The 26,999-nt window shown below is 50.0% G+C and overlaps 1 protein-coding gene across 2 annotated transcripts; it reads right to left on the bottom strand.

Moving 5' to 3' along the window:
- Window positions 1–348: 348 nt before the first annotated feature.
- Window positions 349–26,999, bottom strand: PRDM12 (PR/SET domain 12). Of its 2 annotated transcripts, XM_053281776.1 has the most exons (6): window positions 26,627–26,999; window positions 17,116–17,306; window positions 14,705–14,860; window positions 9,848–9,959; window positions 7,540–7,602; window positions 349–3,695 (listed from the first exon to the last, which is right to left on the bottom strand). In XM_053281776.1, exons 1-6 carry the CDS (start codon window positions 26,862–26,864, stop codon window positions 3,313–3,315), a joined length of 1,143 nt encoding a protein of 380 aa, XP_053137751.1. In that variant the 5' UTR covers window positions 26,865–26,999; the 3' UTR covers window positions 349–3,312. The 2 variants fall into 2 exon arrangements, with proteins under 2 accessions (XP_053137751.1, XP_053137752.1); XM_053281777.1 differs by lacking the exon at window positions 7,540–7,602.

Here is a 26,999-nt window from a genome sequence, read left to right as displayed (position 1 = left end):
ATCCCGATCCAACTCCCGATCCATCTCCATCTGTTGATAGGGAGACAACTTCTCCCCATGACCTTCCAGGTGAACATTTTGCTGTCTAAGTCTTTCCCCGGCCAATGGGGTCCTCCATGCCAGACCCGGGGATGCCCCAACATGGAGCTCACCGTGTTGACCCCCAGCGATTGGTTCCACTTCAGGGTTCCCCTACAGACTTATTCCTGGGGCCAGGTAAGATTGAATTTAATTATCAAAGCTGGGGGGGTTCTGGGCCCAGATCTTTTTAAGTACCTAGCAGTGTCCCAACACGTAGTAAATAAGACAAGTTTGAAAGCAAGTCCCATTGAACACAGTGTTTAGAAAAGTGTTGTTGTACACGTAGATGGAAAGGCATGAATTCATATTTTTGATACAGTGTCTTTCAGCTTCCCTGGGGAATAGGAATTCTTTTATTGTATCTTCAGGCAGCTTTAAAGTGTTTTCATATTTTTGCCTGGATTTTTTGTTTTTTAAATTTAGAATACAAGAGCGAAAGAGAGGTACAAAGATATATACAGCTGTGTACATAATGCAGTCAAATAGTATATAATATCAAAGTTTTGTAAATAGCGTTTTACATGATTTATGTACAGGGTTAAAGTGACAATCATTTCCTGGAAAGAAGACACCGTTTGTGACAACTCTATTCATCTTATCCTTACAATAGGAACAGATATTATTAGCATCATCATCATAGGCATTTTTTAAAAAATTGTATTTTACAAAAGAACCTTTTCCTTCGGGGTGGGCCTCTCAGGAGCAACGTGGCCTGCATTTGGGGGATGAGGACAGTCACGTTTCTTTGTCCCTGGTAATCACAACTGTATGGAGGTAACACTTTAATAAAGTCTTATCGGGGACCGTTGCAGGTGGTGAATTGTCTTTTGGAAGATAAGCTTCATACCTCCGTGGAATACATTTGTACAACACAGAAGGCTTGTTGGCATGATCGTTGTGGGGTGGGCTGGAGAGAACCGACCCCTTTAGCAGCACACAAGCAGAGCCTCCGTTTTTGGGTCAGCAAACCTCAGTATCGTCAACACTGGCTGGCAGCGGCGCTCCAAGGTTTCAGGCAGGAGTCTTTCCCAGCCCTACCGGGAGATGCTGCCAGGGATCGAACCTGGGACCTTCTGGATGCAAACATGTTCTGTAACGAGCTATGGCCCCACCCTGCCTGGGGAATATCTTACAGCAGCACATGTAGATGCAAACCCCTGCTAACTGGGCAAAGCGGCACCTTTGACTGTGGTGATTCTCTTTCTTTAGCAGGGGGAGAGTAACTGGCCCTCTCCGCCCCCAGCACAGCATCCCTCCAGTGACGGTTGCTGGTGTCTATCCTGTGTTTCTTTTTAGATTGTGAGCCCTTTGAGGACAGGGAGCCATCTTATTTATTTATTTATTTATTTATTTATTTATTTATTTATTTATTTTTTCTCTGTGTAAACTGCCCTGAGCTATTTTTGGAAGGGCGGTATAGAAATTGAAGTAATAGTAATAATAAACCAATCGAGATGTAAACCAAGGTGAATCCTGCTTAGCAAAGAGGACAATTCATGCTCTCGACCACAAGCCCACCTGGACCCCAGTTTCCGAACCCCGGAACGAGATGCTCTAAGAGACACAAAAACTGCTGCCGGCCGACACCCTTTTCTCTCCTCTCCCCAGTCACTAACGTCTGGACGAACACAGCCAAAGCTGCCTCATCCTGAATCAGGCCATTGGTTCATCTCTAGCTCAACGCTGCCAGTGACTCACCATCGTTTTGGGAAGGAGATTTCCTCATCACCTCCCCTGGATTCTTTAGCTGGAGATGCTGGGGGTTGCGCCTAGGACCTTCTGCGGGCAAACCAGGTGTGCACGACCCCTGAGCTATGGGCCAGCCCGATAACCTAGGTGCATACTGCCTTGGCACGAGTCAGCCGATTGGCCCATCTGCTCTGACTGGCAGAGGCTCAGGAGCTTAGGAATCGTGGTGCAGTGCTGCTGGGACGGGCAGGGTTGCAGCCCCTGAACCTATTTCCAGTTAGTATAAAAGGGCAGCCACTTAATGGGTTCCATTCACCCATCTGGATGTTTGGAGCAGACCTACTCAGAAGGAAGTCCCATTGAATTCTCAGGGGCTTGCTCTCAGGTAAAGTGGGTATAGGTTTGCATGTCCTTGACTTCTCGTAACAGAATACCTCACTGGAGATCTCAGGGGTTGAACCTGGGGCCTTCAACATGCCAGTCGTGTGCCCTCCCACTGAGTGGTGGCCGCTCTACTCCCAACACAATGCATCATAATGCAATGCCAGCAGCCAGTGAGGGGAGGGGAGGGCGAAGCGGCACTCACCCCAGGCAGTGACATCACATCCCACGATACGAGAGGCGACCAGGAAGAGGCGAGGAAGATACAGAAAGGCGGCACTGCAGAGTCGGGGTCTGCCCTCGCTCGCCCCACTGCTCTGCTCGCTCATTATACAGGCCCAAAGGGGTGTGTTTTAGAAACATAGGGAGCTGCCATATACGGAGTCGGTCTATCTAGCTCAGTATTGTCTTCACAGGCTGGCAGCGGCTTCTCCAAGGTTGCAGGCAGGAGTCTCTCTCGGCCCTATCGTGAAGATGCCAGGGAGGGACCTTGGCACCTTCTGCTCTTCCCAGAGCGGCTCCCTCCCCTGGAGGGGAATCTCTTCCAGTGCTCACACTTCTAGTCTCCCTTCCATATGCAACCAGGGCAGACCCTGCTTAGCGAAAGGGGCAAGTCACGCTTGCTACCCCCAGACCAGCACTCCTCTCCTTCCTTTGGGCTGGCTTCTTTGCGCTCATCCTTTGAGCTCTTTCCCTAGGACTCTTCAGCCCTAAAGGCTCCCTGCCATAAGACACTCCAAAGAGGGATGGGGGCGCCCCTAGGCTGCATGGGAAGGACCCTGGTCAGAACCTGGGAAAGACTCCCCCCTTGCCACCCAACCACGCAGTCGGGCCAATCTGTGGAGACCTCCGAGGAGCATGGTGGAGATGTCTCCCCCCTCCCCAGCCCGGCCTGCTCCTCGACTCCCCTTTGCTGTCCACAAGAACCGCCCTGCTGGATCGGGCCCGAGGTTCGTCTAACTCAGCACCCTATTTCTGGCTAGAGACCCCCTGGGAACCTCACGAGCAGGGTGTGGAGGTGTCGGCCGGCCTGGCCTTACCCAGAGGTGCCATTTTTGCTCCCATCGCAAAGAGCGGTCGCCTGCGTCCCCGTTCCCTGTCCCCGGACACCCGTGGGCTGGTGGCCACCCAGTCTGCAGTCTCATCGCCAGCCCGCCGTCCTCACAGCACCATGGTGGGGATGTGGTGGGCCAGAGACGTGGGGTGCGGCACCGGCAAGGCGGGCGAGTGGGACTGCAGGGCGCCGTTGGGGGGCCGGTGCCGGGCGCTCTTCTGATGGGCCCGCAGGCCGGCCAGCTGGGAGTAGGCACTTTGGCAGACCTGGCACTTGTAGGGGCGCTCGCCGGTGTGCAGGCGCACATGGTTGCGCAGCGTGGAGGACTGGCTGAAGCGGCGGTTGCAGAAGCGGCAGACGAACGGCTTGTCCAGGGTGTGGATGCGCATGTGGGAGCGGAGGTTGCTGCGGGAGTTGAAGCCGCGGTGGCAGATGACGCAGCGCATGCGCCCGGTGGTGCTGGCGCCGGCTTCGGCCACGTGGAAGTCCTCTGGGGGGCACAGAAGGAGGAAAAAGGGGAGCGTCACTTCCACGGATCGCCACCACCTCTGGTTTCACCCTCCGCGATTGCAGTTGTCGCAATCGCCTTAACATACCGTATTTACCTGAATCTGACCTTCAGGTGACCCCCTTAAAATGCAGAGGTTAAATACAAGTGATGCCTGCATTCGCTCAAAAGGAACGGGGCTCTGGGTTTGATATTGGTTCTAATACCAAAAAAACTGGGAAGAAACCTCGTCATGGGTTCAGGTAAAGACAGTATATAATTTCCAGTTGTGCATGCCATGGGTTGGCGGTTCATACTCCAAACCCAGGCTCACCCTCACTTTCCAGGCCATTTAGGGGCTTAGATAGCTCGGACCTGACATATACTTCACCCCACAACCAAAAATCAGCACCTCGGAATTTGAATTCCTTTTAATCACCCTTGTATGAAGTGCCAGTGGTCAGTCCACACGATCAACGTTTGGGTAGGAGAAGCCTTCTACCCTAATCCGGGAGCCAAGGGATTCCTGGTGTTTTGATCATGTGTTAGAGGAAAACAAGCTCAGAGGTGTGGAAGCTGATCATCAGTCAAGCCCCAGCTGGGGAGGGTTCCCTGCCTACCTTGTTCCGAAGCTGGGGAGGGACCCTGGGTGGGGCATGCCCATCCTCCTTCCCAGCTGGGGCTTAGCTCATGATCAATCTTGGTCAATCTCATGATCAATCTTGGTCAGTCTCATGATCAATCTTGATCAATCTCATGATCAATCTTGGTCAATCTCATGATCAATCTTGGTCAATCTCATGATCAATCTCCCGGCTCCAATTTTGCCCTGAACTCTCACACGATCGAAAATCAGAGTGTGCCCGATCCGAATGCTCCCGAATCGAGGTAGGAGGCGCCCCCCCTAATGTCCACTGTGTGAATTGCCCTCTAGTTTTTGATAGAGCAAGAGCTCTGGGGAGGTTTGAATGGTGAATGTCCTGTGTTTAAGCAGCAGGGGAAACAGCTGGAGGAAGAGAAAGTGGGGGGTGGATGAAGGCGAAACAGAAATGTGGGGAAAGAGAGGAGGAGGGGAGAGGGAGAGGGGTGGGTGGGCAAAGGAGGTACGGGAAGGACTGGGGGGAAAGAGGGAGTGGAAGGAAAGCAAGAAGAATGGAAGAAGGAATGGTGAGGAACCTCTGGAAGATACAGAGGCCTGGAGAGAAGGAAGAGGAGAAGCAGGGAGGCAGCCTGTAGAAGGAAAAGGAGGGATGGAAGAGGAGGAGGAGGTGGTGGTGGTGGTGGAGAAGAGAACTTCTCCTGGCACAGAGAAAGAAAGAGATAGGAGGGATGCTAACCTAAGCACAGAGGGCGGGAAAGGTGACACATAAAACTAAAAAACACTCCCCATCATTGGGCCTTTGGCTAGTGAGACATAAAATTATGTTGGGCATGATCCATCCCTGCAAGAGAGCCTCTTCCCTCCGTTCCTTGTGTGCATCATGATGTTAACATTTCTATCCTGCCCTCCCTCAAAGGACAGGTCTATCAATGGCCAGAGGGGGCGTTCTTACCCCTGGACTCCCGGGGTCCAAGTCCAGGGCCTCCAGACCCCCTGGGGCCCCCCAAATCCTGGTCTTGAGTCTGTCCTGGGTGGTGTGGCCGCCCTGCCACGCTGCCGGCCTGCACTGCGCCAGGCAGCTGAGTGGGATTGGGACCCGTGCCAGCTTTAGAGACGGAAGAAGGAGTGGGGAAAGAAAATGTGCATGATGGGAAAAGGTTAAGTGGCATGTCGAAAGGTTTCTGCGAATGCATATTTGCATAAAAATTTCTATTCTTACATTCTTGTAGGTTCAGCTGCTGTTTGTGCCCTCAAGAACCCACATGTTAAAAATACTGTGTGTGTGTGTGTGTAGGGAAGTGCTTAATTTACAGTGGGGGCAGCTAGCAGGAGGGGGGAGCTCCAAAGGCCTTTTATTTTGTTTGTTTAGCACATTTTAATACCACCCCAAACGCAAGTTCTCTGGGTGGTTTACAAGCCTTTACGTCCAGGCTCCAAAATTACCTAGGTGCACCTCTATCAATGGCTACTAGTTTGGTGGCTGTGGGCCACCTCCAGCCTCTGAGGCAAGAGGCCTCTCAGTCCCAGTTGCAGGGAGCAACAACAGCAGGAGAGAGGGCATGCCTAAATCTCCTGGTTGTGCGGCTTCCCAGAGGCATCTGGTGGGTCACTGTGGGAAACAGGAAGCTGGACTAGATGGGCCTCCTTGGGCCCGATCCATCTGGGCTCTTCTTATCTTCTTCTTCTTCTATTTTTATTTTATTTATTTACATGTATATCCTGGTCCTTCCTCCAAGGAGCCCAGACTGGTGGACGTGATTGTTTTTCCTCACAACAATCTTGTGAGGTGACTTTGGTGCTCCTGTTTCTGAAGATGCGTGGAAGAACATCTGGCCCTCATACTCCCTTACTTCCTCTTCTTTTTGAACATTAAAAAAAAACACATGTCTTTAAGATAATGACCAGATGGCATATCCCTCCCAGCCCAACTATCAGCAATTTCCCCCCAAGCTGTCTCCAATCTTCTGGAATGGCCCTTTCTTCCACCCCTGGTCGTCTTGTCTTTTTTAAACAAAAATTCGGGCAGCAGCGATACAGGAAGATGCTGAAAGGCATCCTCTCATACTGCGCGGGAGGAGGCAATGGTCAATCCCTCCTGTATTCTACCAAAGACAACCTCAGGGCTCTGTGGTTGCCTGCAGTTGACACTGACTCGATGGCACAGCCTTTCCTTTTCGGGTTGAGAAAAGGAATAACCCCATAATAACACTTTCTTCTCTTTTCAGACCCCCTTGGCCACAGCCAACGTCTTCCTTGACTCGCTTCCAATTATGTTGTCTACAGGAGGACAGAGAGGCTGTTTCCTTTGCTCACTATATCTGCAAAAATTGTCATCTGTAAGTACTGGGGAAAGAAAGGTCATATTCCAATCTGTTCATGGTTTCCCAAAATCTGGGACTTAATGAGACAAAATAAAATATCCTCAGATTTAAAACATAAACCTTACCAGGTTGGCACACATTTTTATTCTAGATGGCAGCCTTTTTGGCTATATGTCTCTCATGACGTGGACTTGCTTCATACTGCTGCTGAACTCAGTATTATTGCCACGGTGACTGAACTTTTCCTTCTCATTATTACAATATATAGTACTTCATGTCTTGTGGGGTAGGTGGGTGGGTTTGAGGTTTCTTTTGTCATTTTATTGGTTTATGTAATTGAGCTATAATTGAAGATTATAGCTTCCACAATTTTCTTTGTATCAGAAAGTGACAATAAATATTTAAAAACAAAACAAAACATAACCTTGTGAGGCAGGTTAGGCTGAAAGAGAAGTGACTGGCCCACAGTCACCCAGTGAATGTCATGGTTAAATGGGGATTTGAACTCGGAACTCCCCAGTTGTAGAGTGCTGGACTAGGACCCGGAAGACCTGAGTTCAAATCCCCGTTCAGCCATGAAACTCGCTGAGTGACTCAGGGCCAGTCACTTTGCTCTCAGCCTAACCTACTTCACAGGGTTGTTGTGAGGAGAAACTTAAGTATGTAGTACACCGCTCTGAGCTCCTTGGAGGAAGAGTGGGATAAAAATTGTAAATAATAATAATAGTAATAATTAATAATAAACTTTTCAGCTAAGTGGAAATTTGGACTGGTTCTCCCCATGCCTGGTCTGACACTCCAGCCACTACACCACACTGTTTCTCACAGCGCATGCGCACTACATGGGCCCACTATTTGCAACAGGAGGCCAATGTCCACCTCATGAACACCCATCAAGCCAATCCTCCCCTCCCCAGAGCCCTACCTTGCAAGCTCCTTGCGCCCGGAGCAGATGCGCCTACAGGGGGGGACGGATCATGCCCAAATTCTATAGGTATGTTGTTCATGAAATACACAATGTTATTCATATTTATTAGTTTGGATCGTATAACAGCACCAGGTTTCTTTTATTACACATTAACAAAATAAAGCAACAGGAGATGAAATAATTCTGTATTTAAAACTCCTTGCATGACCCCATTCCAAAAACGGAAAGTGGGGGTGGTTGCCAATTGTACTTCTCTCAGTTTAACTTTTGAATAATTGACTTTGGGTGTGAGGATGCTCTTTATTTGTTAATGGCATCGCATTTATAGCTGTTTACTAACTGCACCTGGAAGCACAGCAAAAACATAGGCACACCGTTGTGCAGTAGTTGTTGTTATTTTGTTCACAGAACAATGAGATTTAAACATTTAAAACCACTGAAAATTTTCAAAAAAAGGTGTTTGCCCGGATGATGCCTGGAGAGCCTCCTTGGCCCGATGCATCAGGCTGATATTGGGATGCGATAGGATGCAAGCCTGATCAGAGATTTTTTTCCCCACCGGATCCAATACCAATGAAGAATTTATCTGATAAAAAAGGTTTCATCAGAGACAACACAGTATCGTATTGCATTGAATCAAGCTGCATCGGGGTGGGCGACCCGTATCGGAGAACCGGCTCCTTTCCCTCTGACCATGGCAGATGGGCTACCTTCTGGGCACTTTCCAATGCCACCTTTTTGGACTGGGTCTCACTCCACAATGCCCCAGGGAAGCAGAAGCGGATCTACAGTGGAGCAACTGTATGCTGTGAACATGGGCCGTGCAATGGGGCGAGTCTTGGGGGTGCTGGCGTTGCCTGCCCCTGTAGCTGCCCGCCCGCCCACCTCTCTCCCTCCATCCTTGTTGGTGCTGGCAAAGAGCCGAGGTGGTGCCGAGGCAGGGGTGGGGAGGGAGGCAGGCTGGTGGGGGCTGTAAAGGGTGGTGGGCAGGGGCTGGAGGACAGAAGACAGCAGTGGTGGCAGTGGCAGTGGCAGGAGTGGAGAGTGGCAGCAGGAGTGGCAGTGGCAGGAGTGGAGAGGCAGTGGCAGGAGTGGAGAGTGGCAGCAGGAGTGGCAGCAGGAACCACCAAAAGATGATAGTCCACGGGCTGCCCCTCATGTCGCTACGTTTCTGCGGGAAAGGAAGCAGAGTCGTGACATTGCATCCTTTCCTGGGGCATGACTGAGGTGGGGGTGGGGGGAAAGGGTCACTCCCCGTAATTATAGGGAGCAACCATTTACGTTAAGTAACCACGTAAATAACAACCAAATGCGTTTAAATAAGTAAGTAAGTAAATAAATAAATATTCAGTGTCGTGTTTTTAAATTTCTTGTTTCTATCTTTAACTAATGTCTTACTTTTGTTTTTATCTGGTGGTAAACCGCCCAGAGACGCAAGTTTTGGGCGGTATAGACATACATGATTTATTTATTTATTTATTTATTTATTTATTTTATTTTATTTTATTTTATTTTATTTTTACATTTTCTATCCCGCTCTTCCTCCAAGGAGCCCAGAGCGATGTCCTGCAGACTTAAGTCTCTCCTCACGACAACCCTGTGAAGTAGGCTAGGTTGAGAGAGAAGTGACTGGCCCAGAGTCACCCAGCGAGTTTCATAGCTGAAGCGGGATTGGAACCCGGGCCTCCCTGATCCTAGTCCAGCACTCTAGCCACTACACCACGCTGGCTCTCTTAAATAAATAAATAAGTGAAATAAATTTATCTCCCAGTAATGTCACGATATTGCTTCCTTCCCTGGAGCATTGCGAGGTGGTACCCAGTGCAAAAAGGTGGCATTTCCAAGTGCTTCCCTCCCTGCCTGGACTCCCGGTTTAACTCTGGGAGGGGGAAAGAAGCTGGTTCTACATTACAGGTAACCCCACCCACCCCCGCCCTGATGCATCGAACCGATCCAACACGTTGGCGCGATTCGATGCATCCTACCCCCTGCACGGAGACACATTGCAAATAATTACCATTTGGGGGTGTCATGCACAGCCCTACCCTTTGGGGTGGTTGCTGCGGCTGGGTCTGGGTTTAGACAGAGCTGGCGAGAACCAAGAGGCCCCAGTGCCTTGAGTTCCACCACTAAAGGAAGGTGGGATGTTCATGCCACAGAGAAATGAACACACTCAACTCTGTGCCCCTCGAAAGCTGGCCTACTGCCCTGTGGAGACAGACGGGCCTTCGCCAAAGCATGACTTTATTGCCCCCGTGGGTGTTGCTTTCTCGGCAGACCCATTTGCTGCTTTTGCTTCGCTCACCATGCTTGTTCTTCTTCTGCTCCTCTTCGAGGCCCACCACGCCAGGAATCCCCAGGAAAGTGTTGTGGGAATTTCCATACCAGACTAACAGCTCTTGGTCTGGAGGGATCATCTGCAGAGAGAGAAGAGGGGCAGAGTTTGGGGGGTTAATTGCCCTTTTCCTCCCAGTCAGCAGAACTCTCCTTTAACCCACCTTAAAAAAACCACACACATTTTTAATATCCCGCGCTTCCTCCAAGGAGCCCAGAGCGGTGTCCTACAGACTTGAGTTCCTCCTCACAACAACCCTGTGAAGTAGGCTAGGCTGGGAGAGAAGTGACTGGCCCAGAGTCACCCAGCTAGTTTCATGGCTGAATGGGGATTTGAAATGGGGTCTCCCCGGTCCTAGTCCAGCCCTCTAACCACTACACCACTCTTGACACTGAGTGCTCGATGCAAGTGGGGGAGGAAATTGGACAGAAATGTTGCCATGTGCTGAAACCAGCAAGGTGGCCCCTCTGAGAGCTTCCGATGCACTGGAATAATAGAATGGGATTTTAGAGTTGGAAGGGTTCTTGAAGGTCTTCTACTCCAGCCTCCTACCCAGTGCAGGCAATGGCTATAGCAGGGATTCTCAACGATGTGGGTCCCCAGATGTTCTTGGACTTCAACTCCCATAATCCCTACCCCCAGTGGCCTTTGGTTGGGAATTATGGGAGTTGAAGTCCATTACATCTGGGGACCCACACGTTGAGAATCCCTGGGCTATAGCATCCTTGACTGAGAGCTGCCCAGCCTCCAGGGAAGGAGAGTCCACCCCTGAGTGAGGCCAGCTGTTCCACCGTGCAACAGGTCTTACAGTCAAGACACGCTTCGCCCGGATGTCCAGCCTAAATCTGCTCCCCTCTTCTGTGACAGCCCTGCAGTTATTCCTGGACGGCTCTCTTCTTCCCCCAGAGTCTTTTCTTCTTTGGGCCAAGCATAGGACTTTGCTCCAGATCTCACACCATCTTTGTTTAACATTCTTATTGTGATTTCTACCTGGAAGGTAGCCTGGAATGATTGTCGAGGGGAGGCGGGGAGGCGGAGAGAAGGCAGCTTGCTGACGAAGACTCAGGGGCGTAACTATCATAGGGCCAGGGGAGACAGTTGTCTGGGGGCCCACTGCCTTGCCCCCCCGAGGCAAGTCACATGACTGACTCCCCCAGCCGCGCACCCGCCCAGGCTTCCTTCCATTGTATTCATCCTCCCAAATTGATGTGGGTGTTAAGACCTGGAGCGACCAGAACAGCATGTCTTTCTCTAGGACCATTAAATGACTTGCATCGTCCACAATTTACAAAACCTTTAAAAAAATAATTTAGGATGATGTTCTATTGTGCCACATGCTGAGCTTCAGTGGGGGGGAAGGGACTTTAAAATCTTGTCTCTGGGCCCACTCCAAACTTGCTACGCCCCTGCGAAGACTAACTCAGGAATTCAGTGCTCTCGGGAGATGCCGGGGCTAAAACCACTGCAAACAGCTGTCTCATGTTGTGAGTAACTCTGTGTGTGTGTGTGTGTGTGTGTGTGTGTGTGTGTGTGTGTGTGTCGGGATCATTTTTATTTTCATGCTTCCCCCCACCCCCATTTGAATGCATGGTTTGAATGCATTAGCTATGGGGACAAGTCATGCTTGCTACCACAAGACCAGCTCTCCTCTCTGGAGAGGAGGATCAAGGATCAAGCATTCAGCTTAATGTTTTATTTGTCTTGGTTTCTACCCTGTTGTATATATTTTGTTTGTTAAAACCTTTCAACATCCAGAAGTAAACAGCTAAAAAAATAATAATAAGTTTTCCCAAGATTGGTTGACATCCAGATGATGCTTGCATGAATCAAAGGGGATTTACCATTGGGTGACCATGTGCAGCAAACACAGGCTGCCCAGTGGAGCTCAGTATTATCTACACTGACTGGCAGCATCTCTCCAAGGTTTCAGGTAGAGGTCTTTCCCAGTCCTATATTGCTTTGGGGGCATTTTGCATGTCATAGATTGCTTCAAGTCACTTTGAGGCTGTTTGTGGAGAGAAATGGGATAGCAATTCCTATCAGTTAGAAGAAGAAGAAGAAGATACATTTAGATTCTTAGCTCTCTGCCCCAAGGTGCTTCCCATCTCAATTCAGAGAGTGATGAAGACAACAGAAGCTCTGTGTGTGTGTGTGTGTGTGTGTGTGTGTGTGTGTGTGTGTGTGTAGCTTCCTTTCGGTAGCAAGTAAGCACTAAGGGGTTAACCCAAAGGCTTAATGGGTGTGTGTTTGTGAGTGAGTGTGCATCCATTGTGAGTGTGTTTTCTTGAAGCAAAATTGTCCTCTTTCCCTCGCTGTGTTGTTCTCACTCCACTTTGTCGTACAATGTCATTTTCTTTTTAAAGGTAAATAGAAAAATATCATCAAAGAGCATCCAGAGCCTTCTGCAGGGAAATAAACATCCCCTCACCCCACCTCGCAAGTAGCTCTTGCTAAAATCTTAACTGTTATTTTCCCATTAGGAGGCGAAGCCTGAGATAGGAGAGATACCACATAATAACAGTACTTAGAACTCCTCGGCGATGGAACCGCGTAGGCTGTGTTGAAAGGAGGCGGCATGCCGAGTGGGCGCTGCTGGCGTGCTCTAGATTTTTAAGATTTTTCAGGTTGCAAGCTCTAATTGCTTTAAATTGGTAGACTGGTCAGCCAATGCTTTAGGCAGCAATCCCGGGCATCGATAGGCATGGATCTGGGGCCGCCGGAGAGTGGATGAGCAGCCAGAATCTTTACTGATGATTCAGTCAATCAGCAGAAGAGGCAAGCTGGTTTGAAATGGGAAAGTGGCTTGCCTTGTCTGCAGGTTAATCTGCTGCGGTAAAATAAGCAAAGCTATCCAAAGCTATTGGGTGTGCTTCTTGTACATGGGTCTTTCTTCCTTGATTAAAATCGTTCCCTCCTCAATCAGTCAGTCAATCAGCTTCACATATCTGCTGGCAAACCAGTAAATAGGGGACATTTGGATAAAATCGGGGGAACCACGAGAACCCCCTGCTCTAACCACTACACCACACTCACTGGCTCTCCGTTACCTCCCACTCATACAGTACAGCACCACTGAGGTTTAGCTTCCAATCTTCTGCACCTCTCCAGACTTCAGGCTACTAGTTCCTGCCCTGTTCTTTCCATATCTACAGAGCAGCAAAAGAGGATGGGGACCCCAATGCCTCCCCCTTGCCTCTCCCCAAAGATGCTCCAACTCGTTCTGCACCTCTCCCAATGCAAGGATGAGATTCTGTTTGGGAATTTCCTCTTCCCTGGGAATAGGAAGTTGTCCAGCTTTCCTACTTTTCTTTTCTTGACTGTATCCCAGGGGTATTTAGGGGGTGGCAGCCACCACCACCCCCAAGCCCTTCTTGGGGGCAGTAATTCTATCATAAAACACATGGATGAAAGTATCTGCTTGGGAAGAGTGGATATAATTCCAAGATGTCCAATCTGATGGACTTTTGGGGGTGTAATGCCTTTCAGGAGTTACGAGAGCCATTAGTTATGTCATATTATTATTATTATTATTATTATTATTATTATTTATTTATTTATTTATTTACACAGTCAGACAGGTGTTATCGACTGGTTTGTTTATCCAGACATCAAGTCCTTCCCAAGGACCTGATGTCTGGATAAACAAACCAGTCAATAACACCTGTCTGACTGTGTAAATAAACAAACAAACAAATAATAATATTATTTATTTTATTTTATTTTATTTTGACATATTTTTATACCGCCCAAAACTTACGTCTCTGCATAAATCCAGTATATGGCTGAAACTGGTAACTGGTAGAGATCACCTTCCTGCATCTTAACATGTGGCGTCTGACTGCTTTACGCCACAAAATCAGATTATTCTCAAATCAGATCATTTAAAGAATTCGGCGCCTGATTTTTTTTAATGAATTTCTTTATTTTGTTTTATTGTGTTTTAGTATTGTTGTATTGGATATGTTTGCTATTTCTATTTCTGCTGGCCAATGGCTGTAATAAAAATTGATGATGATGAACTCACCACCACCACCTTCAAAGGCGCTTTGGAAATGGCTTTGAGAACGTGTTTTGTTGAGTATAAATATTCAACAAATATAAATATTTTATTAATAATAATTTATTTTAATTGCAAGGGAAAAGGCCTGGAGAACTCAAACTCACGTGAATGGCAAGTTCCTTGCTCTGCTTTCATATCTGAGTTATTTGGGAAAGCATCTTCTCCTGAAGGATCCCCATCACACATTAAGGCCCATCTCTAGATGCCACCAGCTCGTCTGGCGGCAACTCGGGAGTTGGCCTTCTCTGTAATCGCTCCTGGGCTGTGGAATGTGCTCCCTAGAGACATCTGTAAAGGTAACCGAGTCAGTGTCGACTCCTGGCGCCCACAGAGCCCTGTAGTAGCCATGGGTAGAATCCAGGAGGGGTTGACCATTGCCTCCTCCCACGCAGTAGGAGATGATGCCTTTCAGCACCTTCCTATATCACTGCTGCCCGATAGAGGTGTTTCCCATAGTCTACGAAACATACCAGCGGGGATTCGAACCGGCCACCTCCGGCTTGCTAATCAAGTCATTTCCCCGCTGCGCCATTCCCGGACTTTAAAAGAGCCCTTAAGATGAATTTTTTTTAGCCTGGCTTTGAGTAATAGTTGGATTTTTAAAATGGTTTGACATTATTGTTTTAATAGCTGTTTTGTTTTATTGTATTCATTTGTGTGAACCTCCTAGAGCCTTTGGAGTCCGGCGGTATATAACTTAATTACATACATAATAAAATATCCACCGGCCCCCCACTTTCTCCCCTCCCCTTCCCCAACTTCCGTACCTCAATGGCCTTATAGAAGATGCTGTTGCCAATCTGGGCCACCTCCAGATTCTGTTCTTGCTCGTTCCTTGCACACTTGATGTATGTCATCCAGCTTCGGTGGTCCTCTTGACTGGCGTCAATGAAATAGCGGACGGTGCCATCTTCATTGAAGACCTGGGAGGAAACAGGAGATCTTGGTCCATGGACTATCCCCGTCACCAACAGAACCTCAAAACAGTGGTGCATCAGCTGGTAACCTCCCAGCTTGACTATTGCAATGTGCTCTACGTGGGGCTGCCTTTGTACGTAGTCCGGAAACTTCAGTTAGTTCAAAATGCGGCAGCCAGACTGGGGCAACCCGGAGAGACCATATGATGCCTGTCTGAAACAGTTACTCTGGTTGTCGATATGTTTCTGGGCAAAATACAAGGTGCTGGTTATTCCCTTTAAAGCCCTGAACGGCTTAGGTCCGAGTTATCTTAGAGAGCGCCTTCTTCTGCACAATCCCCACCAGCACGTTAAGGTCATCTGAGGAGGTCTGTCTCCAGTTACCACCGGTTCGTTTGGTGGCGACTCAGAGGCGGGCCTTCTCTGTGGCTGCTCCCGGGCTGTGGAATGCACTCCCGGAGGAAATTCGTAATCTGGACTCTTTACTGTCCTTCAAGAGAGCCCTTAAAACCTATCTGTTTGGCCTGGCCTTTCAGGGTTTTTAATCAGTTTTAATTGTTTTAATACCTGGTTTTCAGGGTTTTAATTGTTTGGATAGTTTAATTGTTTTTTAAGTTGTTTTAAATTGGTATTTATATTTGTATCTCTGTTTTAATTGTTTTTAATGTTTTCTGTTTTAATTGTAAACCGCCCTGAGCCATTTCGGAAGGGCAGTATATAAATCAAATCAATCAATCAATCAATCAATCAATCAATCTCATCCTTGCATTGAGAAAGGTGCAGAGCAGGTTGGAGCGTCTTTGGGGAGAGGCAAGGGGGAGGCATTTGGTCTTTTTATTACAGGCAGCTAAACTTTGCATTACTAAGGAATGGAAAACCCTCCAAAAATTATATGTTGATCTGATAAAAGTTGGGAGTTACAGGTATAGGACAAGCCCTCTTCCAAGCTGAAAGCCTCTCCTCATCCCATTTAAAAATGGTTTAGAAGTTCTGGTAAGCAGTGAAGTGGCCAAATCTGCAGATGAACTATTTAAAGATAAAGTGTGCCGTTGAGTCGGTGTCAACTCCTGGTGACCACTGAGCCCTGTGGTTGCCTTTGGTAGAATACAGGAGGGGTTGACCATTGCCTCCTCCCTCACAGTATGAGATGAGGAGGCCTTTCAGCATCTTCCTATATCGCTGCTGCCCGATATAGGTGTTTCCCTTAGTCTGGGAAACATACCAGCGGGGATTCGAACTGGAAACTTCTGCCTGGCTAGTCAAGTCATTTCCCCGCTGCACCAGTAGGTGGTCTTACTAAACCATTTAGGGTAGTGAAATCCAAAACAGATTGTGAGAAGCTCCAAAAGGATCTCTCCCAGGTGTGGGAATGGGTGACAAAATGGCAGATGCGGTTCAAGTGTAAAGTGATGCATATTGGGACAAAAATTACCCATCTTCACATATACGCTGATGGGGTCTGAGCTGTTGGTGACTGACCGGGAGAGGGATCTTGGGGTCGTGGTGGACAGCTCGTTGAAAGTGTCGACTCAGTGCATGGCAGCTGTGAAAAAGGCCAATTCCATGCTTGGAATTATTGGGATGGGATTGGAAATAAACCTGCTAATATCACAGTGCCCATATAGAAGTCCATGGTGATGCCTCCTTGAACCCCCAACCAAGGAATCTCACTAGGCAGTGTAGTCTGAAGATACAAAGAGTTCTCTTTGGGATATCCGCTGCCAGCCTTACAGAATTACAGTTCCCAGGTTTTCTAGCAGGAAAACAATGCCTGCTAAACCAGGTTTAAGTCTGCAGTGTGGATATGCCCAGAGAGAAAGGGATGGAGCTTCACACTGGCTGGAGGTGAAGCATTTGGGGGTGCCAGGTTCTCTCCGGAGGGTAATGGATCTGTCCCCTTGCTGGAGTGACTTTTTGCTTCCACGTGTACATAGGAACCTAAGAAGCTGCCTTCTGCTGAGTCAGACCCTTGGTCCATCTAGCTCAGGATTGTCTACACTGACTGGCAGCAGCTCTCCAAGGTTTCGGGCAGGGGTCTTTCCCACCCCTACCTGGAGATGCTGCCAGGGGTTGAACCTGGGACCTTTTGCATGCAATCAGATGCTCTTCCACCAAGTGGTGGCCCCATCCCCTAAGAGGAATATCTTACAGCAGACACCCTTCCAAATGCAAACCAGGGGAGAGCCTACTTAGCAAAGGGGGCCGTTCATGCGCAATACCGTACCACCGGCTGCCCACCCCACTTCCGCCTCCTGGTTTACCTCCCACATCAGGTTGTTGTTTTTGCAAAGATCCACGTGCTCTGGCGAGATGATCCTGCCTGTGAAAGGTCCCATCTCGGTGCCCGCTTTGATCCAGGTTTTGGAGAAGATGCCCAGCCCTTCTCCTGGAATGGAGCTCTGAGCGATGATGACTTCCGAAGGCAGCACCAAACTGGATAACTTCTGGACCTCTATGAGAGAGAAGGCGGGGGGGGGGGAGACAGAGGGGGGGCATGATAAAGCATCTAGGGTTTGGGGCGCCATAGGCGAAGTTCAACTTTCCCACCCACCCTGCCGAGACCTGCAGCTTTCACTTGAGCGGCAAGGCGGCTCCTTTGCTGGGTTGGATGATGACCAGCCAGCATAGATGAGCAGCAAAAGGAATCGCCCCGTGCCGCTTTGAAGATGCAGTGGGAGAGAGCCCCCCGGTCTATTGTGGGGGCAAAACTCTAACACTGCGGAGGCGAAAAGAAGCAGCTGTGAATTTGGAAACCCACCCTGAGACCATTTCTTCTTGTGAAAATGAATGCTGAGGCAGACAATTCATCTTCCAGAGAGGGAGGGCTGTTCATGAGGCTAGCTGTTTATTGGTGCCATGAGCAAAGGTCCCGTCTCGAAGCAAAGAAGGCTGTGGATTTGGGAGTGCCGAATGTGCGGGCCCTTTTTGGAGCAGGGTGCAGGATGGCATCTTATGTTTCCCCACCACCTTGTAGCAGGGGCGTAGCAAGGTGGGAGTGGGCCCAGAGACAAGATTTTAAAATGCCCCCCCCCCCGAAGCTCAGCTCATGAAGTAAAGAAATCTTAAATGAGGCTGAATCGTGGTCACAAAAAGCAGAGTAAAATTATACACACACACACACACATGTGTGTGCCACAATAAAACATCACCCTAAATTATCTTTTAAAAGGTTTTGTAAATTGTGGACGATGCAAGTCCTTTAATGGTCCTAGAGAAAGACCTGCTGTTCTGGTCGCTCCAGGTCTTAACATCCACGTCCGTTTCGGAGGATGAATACAACTGAAGGAAGCCTGGGCGGGTCCACGGCTGGGGGAGTCGGTCATGTGACTTGCCTCTGAGGGCCCCCCCAAGGCTGTGGGCCCCCAGACAACTGTCTCCCCTTGCCCTATGATAGTTACGCCCCTGCCTTGTAGTACTTCAGGGGTTCAATGCAAAAGGGGGGGGAGAATAATAAACAGTGCTATATTTTGGCACTGTTTGGGCACCCCCCTCCAAGAACTGGTGCCTTAGGCGACCACCTAGATCTGCCTAGTGGACGGGCCGGCCCTGGTTATCTCCGAACCATAATGGGTGGGGAGGAGAAGCTGTAGGAAGAGCACCCCGAACCGATGCTTTGCTCCAAGACGACCTGCATTATGTTTCTGTGGCTCTGACTGGGAGTGTGAGTCGAGAGCAGAACATTTATTACTATTTTCAATTCAAAAAATATTCTGAGCAGAAGGACTTCTTTGTTTGTTTGTTTGTTTGTTTAAAATGTTTATTCCCTGCCCCTCCAGTGCACTACTCACAATAATAAAATAGATACAAGACACAATAAAAGGAATAGAATTAACCAAACTGAGCAAACAAGTTAAAACGTCCGGTTAAAAACCACACTCATTGTTAGGTGCAAATTCAAAGTTATTTTAAAAATCTAAAAACTGGGAATTATAAAAAGCTAAAGAACCTACCAGATATAACCAGAAATGGAGCATTAGAAAGCCTCCTTAGAGGTGTGTTTTAAGCTGTTTAAAAAAAAAAAAAAAAAAACCACTGAGGGAGAGAGCATAGCGAAGCTCTTCAGGGAGGGCGTTCCAATGCCGAGGGGCCACAACCGAAAAGGCCCTGTCTCTAGTCTCCACCAGTTGGATCTCTGTTAGTGGCGGGGCCATGAGCGGGGCCTGAGACGATGAGTGGAGGGCCCGGGCAGATTCATATGGGCGAATGCGGTCTGACGGATACTCTGGCCCCAAGCTGTGTAGAGCTTTAAAGATCAAGACCAGCACCTTGAATCTAGCCCAGAAGCGGACCGGTAACCAATGAAGGCTGAAACTGCCGCAGGATGGGTGTGATACTCATGAAACTAAGAAGATGGCTCACCATCGCAAAAGAAAGCCAAAAGAAGTGCCAGCAGCGGCCACTGGGAGGGATGTTCTGCTGGGCTGGATAGGGTCAGTTGCTCTTCCCCTGCTAAAGGTAAGAAAGCCACCACTTCAAAACGTGCATCTTTGCCCATTTAGCAGGGACGCTTCCCCAACTGTGTGTGTCACCAGAGAGCCTGAAAACACTTCTCTGTCCCCAAAGGGCTCACAGTCTAAAAAAAAACACCAGGGGAACCTCAGGAACAGTCGTGGCACACCCGCTGGTGTGTTTCCCAGACTATGGGAAACACCTAGATCGGGCAGCAGCCAGGAAGATGCTGAAAGGCATCATGGATCTCATACTCGTTGCATTGAAGAGGCCATGGTCCACCCCTCCTGTATTCTACCAAAGACAACCACAGGGCTCTGTGGGTGCCAGGAGTCGACACCAACTCGACGGCACCCTTTACCTTTCATCCTCTTTTAAAACCCTCTCCAAAGGTGGCCCTCACCACATCCAGTGGCCGTGAATGCTAGCGTGGATTCTATAGTGGATTCCACACCTTATGTGTAAAGAAGTCCTTCCTTTTGTCTGTCCTGAACCTCCCAGCATTTCGCTTCAGCGGCTGACCCAGGGCTCTACCATTATGAGAGAGAGAGAAATACCTCTCTGTGCATTCGTTCATACACCTCTATCATGTCCCTTCTTACCCAGTTCTTTCTAAACTAAAAAGAAAGGCTGACAGGCTGACAAACAGACACAAGACTCTTCCAAAAGATATACATACCACAAACATGATTACACTTACATAATCCTCTCTCTCTCTCTCTCTCTCTCTCTCTCTCTCTCTCTCTCTCTCTCTCTCTCTCACACACACACACACACACACACACACACACACTCTTTAGAACAGTGTTTCTCAACCACTGGTCCGTGGACCAGCGCCAGTCTGCAAGGCTTTGTGTACTGGTCCGTGAGGCATCACTAACACAAATTACCCCGCCCCCCCAAAAAAAACCCCAATTTTGGGCTGGTGGGGGCCATTAGAAGTTCTCTGGAGCTCATTTCCCCTGCAAACTTGGTAAAGAGGCACCTTTTAACGTGGTGATTCTTCTCTCTCTCTCTCTCTCTTTTTTTTAGCAGGGGGAGAGTAACTGGCCCTATCCACCCCCAGCACAGCATCCCTCCAGTGGCCGTTGCTCGTGTCTGTCTTATGTTTCTTTTTAGATTGTGAGCCCTTTGGAGACAGGGATCCATCTTACTTATTTATTATTTCTCTTTGTAAACCACCTTGAGCCATTTTTGGATTATTATTTATTATTATTTTATTATTTCCAGAAAGCCCTTGCTGCTGGATAACATTCATTTCACTTCTTCGAAATGAACATTATCCAGCAGCGAGGGTTGCCTGGAAATGATCTCCAGAGAGCTGCCTGAAATTGGTTTTTGGGGGGGTGCCTGGGGGTGGGGGTGAGGTGGGGCTATCTCCTTACTAACTGCTGGTCCAGGAAATGGCACTTGAATAATGTGTGTCCATGACTCCAAAAACATCGAGAAACACTGCTTTAGAACCTAGATGGACATATGGAACTGCCGTTTACTGAGTCATGATGAGGTCTGTCTAGCTCAGCATTACCCACACTGACCGGCAGTGGCTGTCCAGGGTAAGGGTTTTCTTTCCCTGCCTGATCTGGAGGGCTGGATGTGGGACTCCCCACAAGCAGAGTCTGCCCTCTACCACTGAGTGACAATCCCTCCTACTCAAAGCAGTCTTGTACTGCAGATAGGAGCAGAGGAAGTTGCCTTTTATCAACCGTGGGTCCACCTTGCTCAGTATTGTCTGCACGGACCCGGCAGTGGCTTTACCAAGGGCGTAGCTAGGGCGGGGGGGGGCATGTTCACCCCTCTGCCTGGTGGCCCCTCCTGGGGCTCGGGTTCTTTGAACCCATCTGCTCAGTTATAGCTACATCCCTGGGCTCTCCAAAGCTTTCGGCAGAAATCTCTCCCAGCCCTCCCTGGAGAGGCTGCCTCAGATTGAATCGGGCCCTTCTGCCGGTCAGGCAAGTGGATGACGGCCTGCTCCCCGAAGGGGAATATCTCACAGAACTCACATGTGGTCACCCATCCAAAGGCAAACTAAGGCAACCCCTGCTTAGCAAGGGGGACTCTTCATGCTCACTAAAACAAGGCCAGCTTCCCTCCCTACACTGATCTGGTTCGCTCTGTACCCTCTAAACTGATGGGCAGAGGCTTCACAGGGTTTCGGGCTAAGGAAACCAGGGTCTGGGCAGCCCTATCTGGAACTGCCCTCGGGCTGAGCCTAGGACCTTCTGCTTGCCCGGCAAGAGTAAAGAAGCAGCACCAGTAGCAGCAGCTTCTTCCATCTGCTCCCCTCATCCATGCGGATGGATACAATACAAGAACATACGGCACACTTTCGCTCCCCACAAATAACTATCAACTAGCTGGGCCGGGCGCAGAACTTCTACACCTCCAGCTGGACCACCCACCCCTGCTCCCACCCACCCCCGGCACGCCCGGCTTTCTGGCGGGCTTCTCCCCCCACCATGTTTTCTGTCCGGCTGGCCAGCTTCCTCTCCCAGTGCCCGCTTCTCACCCGCCCACTGCCAGTAGCGGCTGCCCAACCCCTGCTGGCCAGGCCGAATCGGCCCACTGCCACCTTCTCCTCCTGGTGGCCGGGTTGCCCACTGCTGTCTCCTGTTCCCGCTGGCCGGCCCAGCCAACATCCCTACCCCCCCCCCATCCCCGTTGCTAATCCTAACCGGCAGATGCTCGCAAACTCTCACGAGAGCTGCCACCCATGGGATTAACGACGGGTACGCCTAGGAGAAATAAATATATAGATAGCTACAAACCATTTAGAGACAGTACACCTCTCTGCTGCATCTCACTGAACAAATATAGATTATTCTTTAGCCAAAGGACCATAACCATCAGTCTGATAAAGATTTGCCTCTGAATACCAGTTGCTCAGAATGGGGGATGGTGGTAAGGGGGCTACTGCCTGGATGCCCTCCTTGTGGTCTCCCCAGATGCCCCTGGTGACCACTTGAAAAATGAGGGCTGGCTAGGAGGGAACCAGCAGTAGGGCCCGTCTTATGCACCCCTCTGGAGATCCATACACCATACTCCAAAGCAGGGCTTTTTGATAAATCCCAGGTATGTACAAATGTAACCATGGTGCCTAGACGAGGATATTTAGAGGTAGAGTTATTGAATAGAACCTTGAATTGTCCTGCTCTGAGAGAGGAGAGATGGTCTTGTGGTAGGAAGTATGAATTGTCCCCTTTGCTAAGCAGGATCCACCCTGCTTTGCATTTGAATGTGAGATTACATCTGTGAGCACTGTAAGATGTGGATGAGGCTGTTCCAGGAAGACCACCTGCCTGCTTGCATGCAGGAGGTTCCAAGTCCTCTCCCTGGCAGCATCTCCAAGAACTGAAAGAGAATGCTGCCTGCAACCCTGGAGAAGCCGCTACCAGTCTGTGTAGACAATCCTGAGCAAGATGGACCAATGGTCTGACTCAGTATAAGGCAGCTTCCTATGTTCCTGTTCTAAGGGATAAGTGAACTCCCCCCTCCCTAAAATGCCCGTCACTAGATCCAGTATTTTTGTCAAATGCCTGTTGTCTGGCTTCCAAATTTTTGGGCTGGCTCCTAGATCCAAAAAAAATATGTCAAGTTCGGCTCAAAAGAATGCCAGGTACTTCACTCACCATGCCTATACAACCACACACACACACACACACACACACACACACACACACACCACATTAGTGAATATCACAGCAGGCCACCCTTGCCTGATACCCCACACATGTTCCTGCACAAACACACAGGTACACACCATACTTAGCAGCCACTCTGTGCTGTGCATTTACCCTCTCAAGGAGCTTTCCTAGGAAGGAGGCTTTACCGCAGGATTAAGAAGGGGTGGAATACTGTGAGTTGTGCAGTAACATGCCTAAAAACCAATGCAAAAAGTGGGTTTATTTTTTTTACCTTCTCCAGGGTTGCAGGCAGGAATCTCTCTCAGCCCTATCTTGGAGAAGCCAGGGAGGGAACTTGAAACCTTCTGCTCTTCCCAGAGCGGCTCCATCCCCTGAGGGGAATATCTTGCAGTGCTCACACTTCTAGTCTCCCTTTCATATGCAACCAGGGCAGACCCTGCTTAGCTATGGGGACAAGTCATGCTTGCGACCACCAGACCAGCTCTCCTCTCACTTGCCCTTCCATGGTTAATCGGAGTCGAATTGCCCTCTGGGGACACGCAAGGACTGTGGACAGCAGCCACACGAGTTGGCTCTATCCCCATCCAGGCCACTCCCCAACACCCAAAACGACAGATTGTGAGCCTTCCCAGAGATGCTGGCCGGCCTCTCGGTTGCCAGAGGGCTAGAGGGTGCAGTGGGCCCCGGCTGTTATGGGGCTTGCTGGCCTGGGAGGCAACTTTGGGATGGCGGCGGCTGCCCCCCCCCCCACGCACCCCACGGCTCTCCAGGCCTTGTGCACAGCTAGGAAAGCAGAGCTCCGTGGGGCGTATGTGTCTCCCCTCATTTCCCCAGGGTGGTCCCCATCTGGGAGATCAGCTCTGGTTCATAGTTCTCACGTCGGATGCACTCTTTCCCCGACAGACTTATGCACAGCCCTGGGATGGACCATGGGGCAGGGGCCCCAATGAATCCCCAGAGCCCAGCATTTCATAAGCCTCCTCCATGGCCTCTCCCTGGAAGGAAATCCAGCACTTGAGGCACCTGTACAGAGCATGGCCTCATCCAGCCCTCTGCTGCTTCTACCTTCATAGATGCTGCATAATTGTATTAAGAGTTGGGGTTTTTTAAAAACATGTAATTATTCTTAGGGGTGTACAGTTGTGTTTAATTATCCAAAGGGGTCCCGGATCTTTTCAGTAACACGCCCCTGCCCTGGGGCATCCTCAAGTGACTCTTTTGCCAGCCGTTTCCCACCTCTTCAGGTGGGAGCACCTTCTTCTCCTGTAGGAGACCCTGTAGGGCTGTGTGTGTCGGGGGGGGGGGGAACAGGAATCTTTAACAAGCTCCCTTCTCTCGAGGAAGGACCTGGGAAAAGCCGAGAGCGCCGAGCACAGAGAGGTCTGGGGCTGAGAAAAGGGGGTTAAATGGTGTCCATTGCAGTCCATAAAGCAATTTGTCACGCTGTTTAAAGTGATCCTCATTCATTCAAGTCACTTGGAAAGAAAATGGCTAATTCTAAATTCATTAGCCTCCGAAGAATGCTGTTGCCGTTCACAGGGGCCTCCATGGCCAAAGAAACTTGTTCTAAAAGGCCGAGGAATTTCTCCAGACAAAATGGGGGAGATTAGCTGGTTGACATCCTCTGAAAGGCAACAGAATGGAGTTTTCATGGCAAATTAAGAAAGGAACAGAAATATTGGTGGTGGGGGGGGGAGAAGAGAGAGAGAGAGAGAGTGCGGAGGGCGAGCCGGGGAGCCAGAGAGATGCCAAGGACAGAGAAAATAGATTGTCCCTGGATTGATGAATGAGGAATAAGAATTTGAGACATTTTAAAGAAAAGAAAACCTCCCCCCCACCCCCGCAGCGCTCAGCCCTTTGCGCCACTTTCTCTCTCTCTCCTCCCCCCCCCCCACTTGCTCTTTTTAAGTTCTCGGTTTAAGTGGGAACTTCTTTTCTCAGGTCAGGCCCAAGTTAACTAAATGAATTTAAACCCCCTCCTTTATCAGTCAACTGCTATTACACGCCTAATAGGACTTTAAAATGCCCGCCCGGCTTGAAGAGCTCCAACAGGAAAAGGATCAGCGTGGACTAAAAAATGGGGGAAAGAAGTGAGTGGGAAAGTCAGGATGGAAAGGGGGGGTTTCTCCTTATTTTTAAAGGATAAAAACTTGGTGGGGAGGCAGTCGGGACATGGGCAAAGGGGTCCTTCCAGCTCCAACAAGCACCCCCTGAAGCAGAGAAAAAGAGGCGAGAAGTCTGGTTAAATTCAGAGTGGCTTCCACGATGGTGAGGCCATGAGACCTGATCCCAGGGTGATGGGCACAGGATGAAAATACGCATGTACACCCCGCTGAGCTCGTGGGAGGAAGAGCGGGATAGAAATGTAATACAATAAAATAATAAATAAATAAATAAATAAATAAATAAATCTTGGGACCTGAGTCTTCTTCTTTGGAGTTTTCGCAAGGGCAAGCGGGCTTCTTTATGTGTCTCTCTCTCTGGGCTTTTGGAGAGGAGGGCTTTAAGGGGCTGGGGGATTGGTGCTCTCAGGGTGAGACATCTGGGGCCTTGGGCTGTAAGGCTCCCAGCTCAAATGCACACCGGCTCAGGGTGCGTGTCTGGGCGTGTGTGGAGGAGCGGGCTTTGCTTCTAAGCAGCATCCTAAGTTGGGGGTGGGTGGGTGCTTTTTTGGAAGGCAGGGAGGCGTGCAGTGGCTTCAGGGTCGTTGGAGTTGGAGCCTGCAAAGCACCTTCCAGTCCTGAAATCCCTGGTGCGTGGGGAAAAGCGGGGAAGGCTTCTCTCCTCCTTTGCTGAGAGAGAGAGAGAGAGAGAGAGAGAGAGAGAGAGAGAGGAACATAGGATGCTGCCATATACTGAGACAGACCATTGGGCCACCCAGCTCAATATTGCTTTCACAGACTGGCAGTGGCTTCTCCAAGGTTGCAGGCAGGAATCTCTCTCAGCCCTTTTTTGGAGATGCTGCCAGGGAGGGAACTTGGGACCTTCTGCTCTTCCCAGAGCGGCTCCATCCCCGGAGGGGAATACCTTCCAGTGCTCGCACATCAAGTCTCCCATTCAGATGCAACCAGGGCAGACCCTGCTTAGCTCGTCATGCTTGCTCCCCCAAGACCAACTCTCCTGGTCTTGTGGTCGAGAGAGAGGGTGCTTTAAATCGCTCGCAACTTTCCTACGGAATGCTCAGCCCCCAAGATTGGCTGGTGGCTGCCTGGCATCCTTAGGTTACCGTCCCTGATGATGCGTCCCTTCCACAAGCACACGCGCCCAGCGCCCAGGTCTATGCCGCCAGGCAGGTGTGTTCACACCGGCGGCACACACGCAACAAACCCGTCCCCCCTGTAGACACACATACACGTGGCCAAAGTGCGATAGATCGAGAGGAGAGAAGGGAGAGAGGATCTGCTCTAGAAACGCACCTGCCAGGGGCGCGATCCGGCCCAAAGCAAGCACGGCTTTTCAGCCCAAATTAGAAGCCCCCGCCGCCGCCGCAGCCATGCCAAGGGGAGCGCTTTGAACACCTGCTTGGCGACCCCACAAGGATTTCCAAGAGTGTCCCTGGGGCTGGATCGTGGCCCACGCACTGCGAGGCGGGACCCTTTCCGAGGACACAGCCCGGGCGCACACACACACACACACACACACACACACACACAGCCCTCCCCGCCCCCGCGGGACTCACCTCCCGAGAAGGACTGCGCCAGCACCTCGGCCGTGAAGGCAGTTTTGGGGTTGCCGTGGCTGCCGCCGCCCGCGCCGGCCTTCTCCTCGAAGAGCTGCTCGCCCAGCACGTTCCTCCAGCGGCCGTAGAGGAAACTGTGCAGGATGTCCGACGTGATGACCTCGGCCAGGGAGAGGCTGGGCGGCTTGAGGCCGCTCTTGAGCACCAGGGCTTCCGCGGGCAGCACCGAGCCCATCATCGGCGGAGGGGACGAGATCCTGGCGGGCGCGGGGCGGAGAGCTCCTGGCCGGCTCCCTCGAAGGGGCTGCCCAGGAGGTGGAGGAGGAGGAGGAGGAGGGAAGGAGCCCCCAAAGAAGCCCCCCAAGCCTGGCTC

The sequence above is a fragment of the Hemicordylus capensis genome, chromosome 17 (genome assembly GCF_027244095.1).
Source record: "Hemicordylus capensis ecotype Gifberg chromosome 17, rHemCap1.1.pri, whole genome shotgun sequence".
Lineage (NCBI taxonomy): Eukaryota > Metazoa > Chordata > Lepidosauria > Squamata > Cordylidae > Hemicordylus > Hemicordylus capensis.
The sequence above is the reverse complement of the archived record's forward strand: the minus strand, read 5'-3'. Positions and strand labels throughout refer to the sequence as shown.

Excerpts from the sequence above, each read along its gene's own strand:
- PRDM12 (XM_053281776.1), bottom strand. The coding sequence starts at position 26,864 with ATGATGGGCTCGGTGCTGCCCGCGGAAGCCCTGGTGCTCAAGAGCGGC. Across the intron at positions 17,307-26,626 it reads GGCGCAGTCCTTCTCGGGAG|AGGTCCAGAAGTTATCCAGT; the intron begins GTGAGTCCCGCG and ends TCTCTCTCATAG. Across the intron at positions 7,603-9,847 it reads GCAGAAGAAGAACAAGCATG|AATTTGGGCATGATCCGTCC; the intron begins GTGAGCGAAGCA and ends ACATACCTATAG.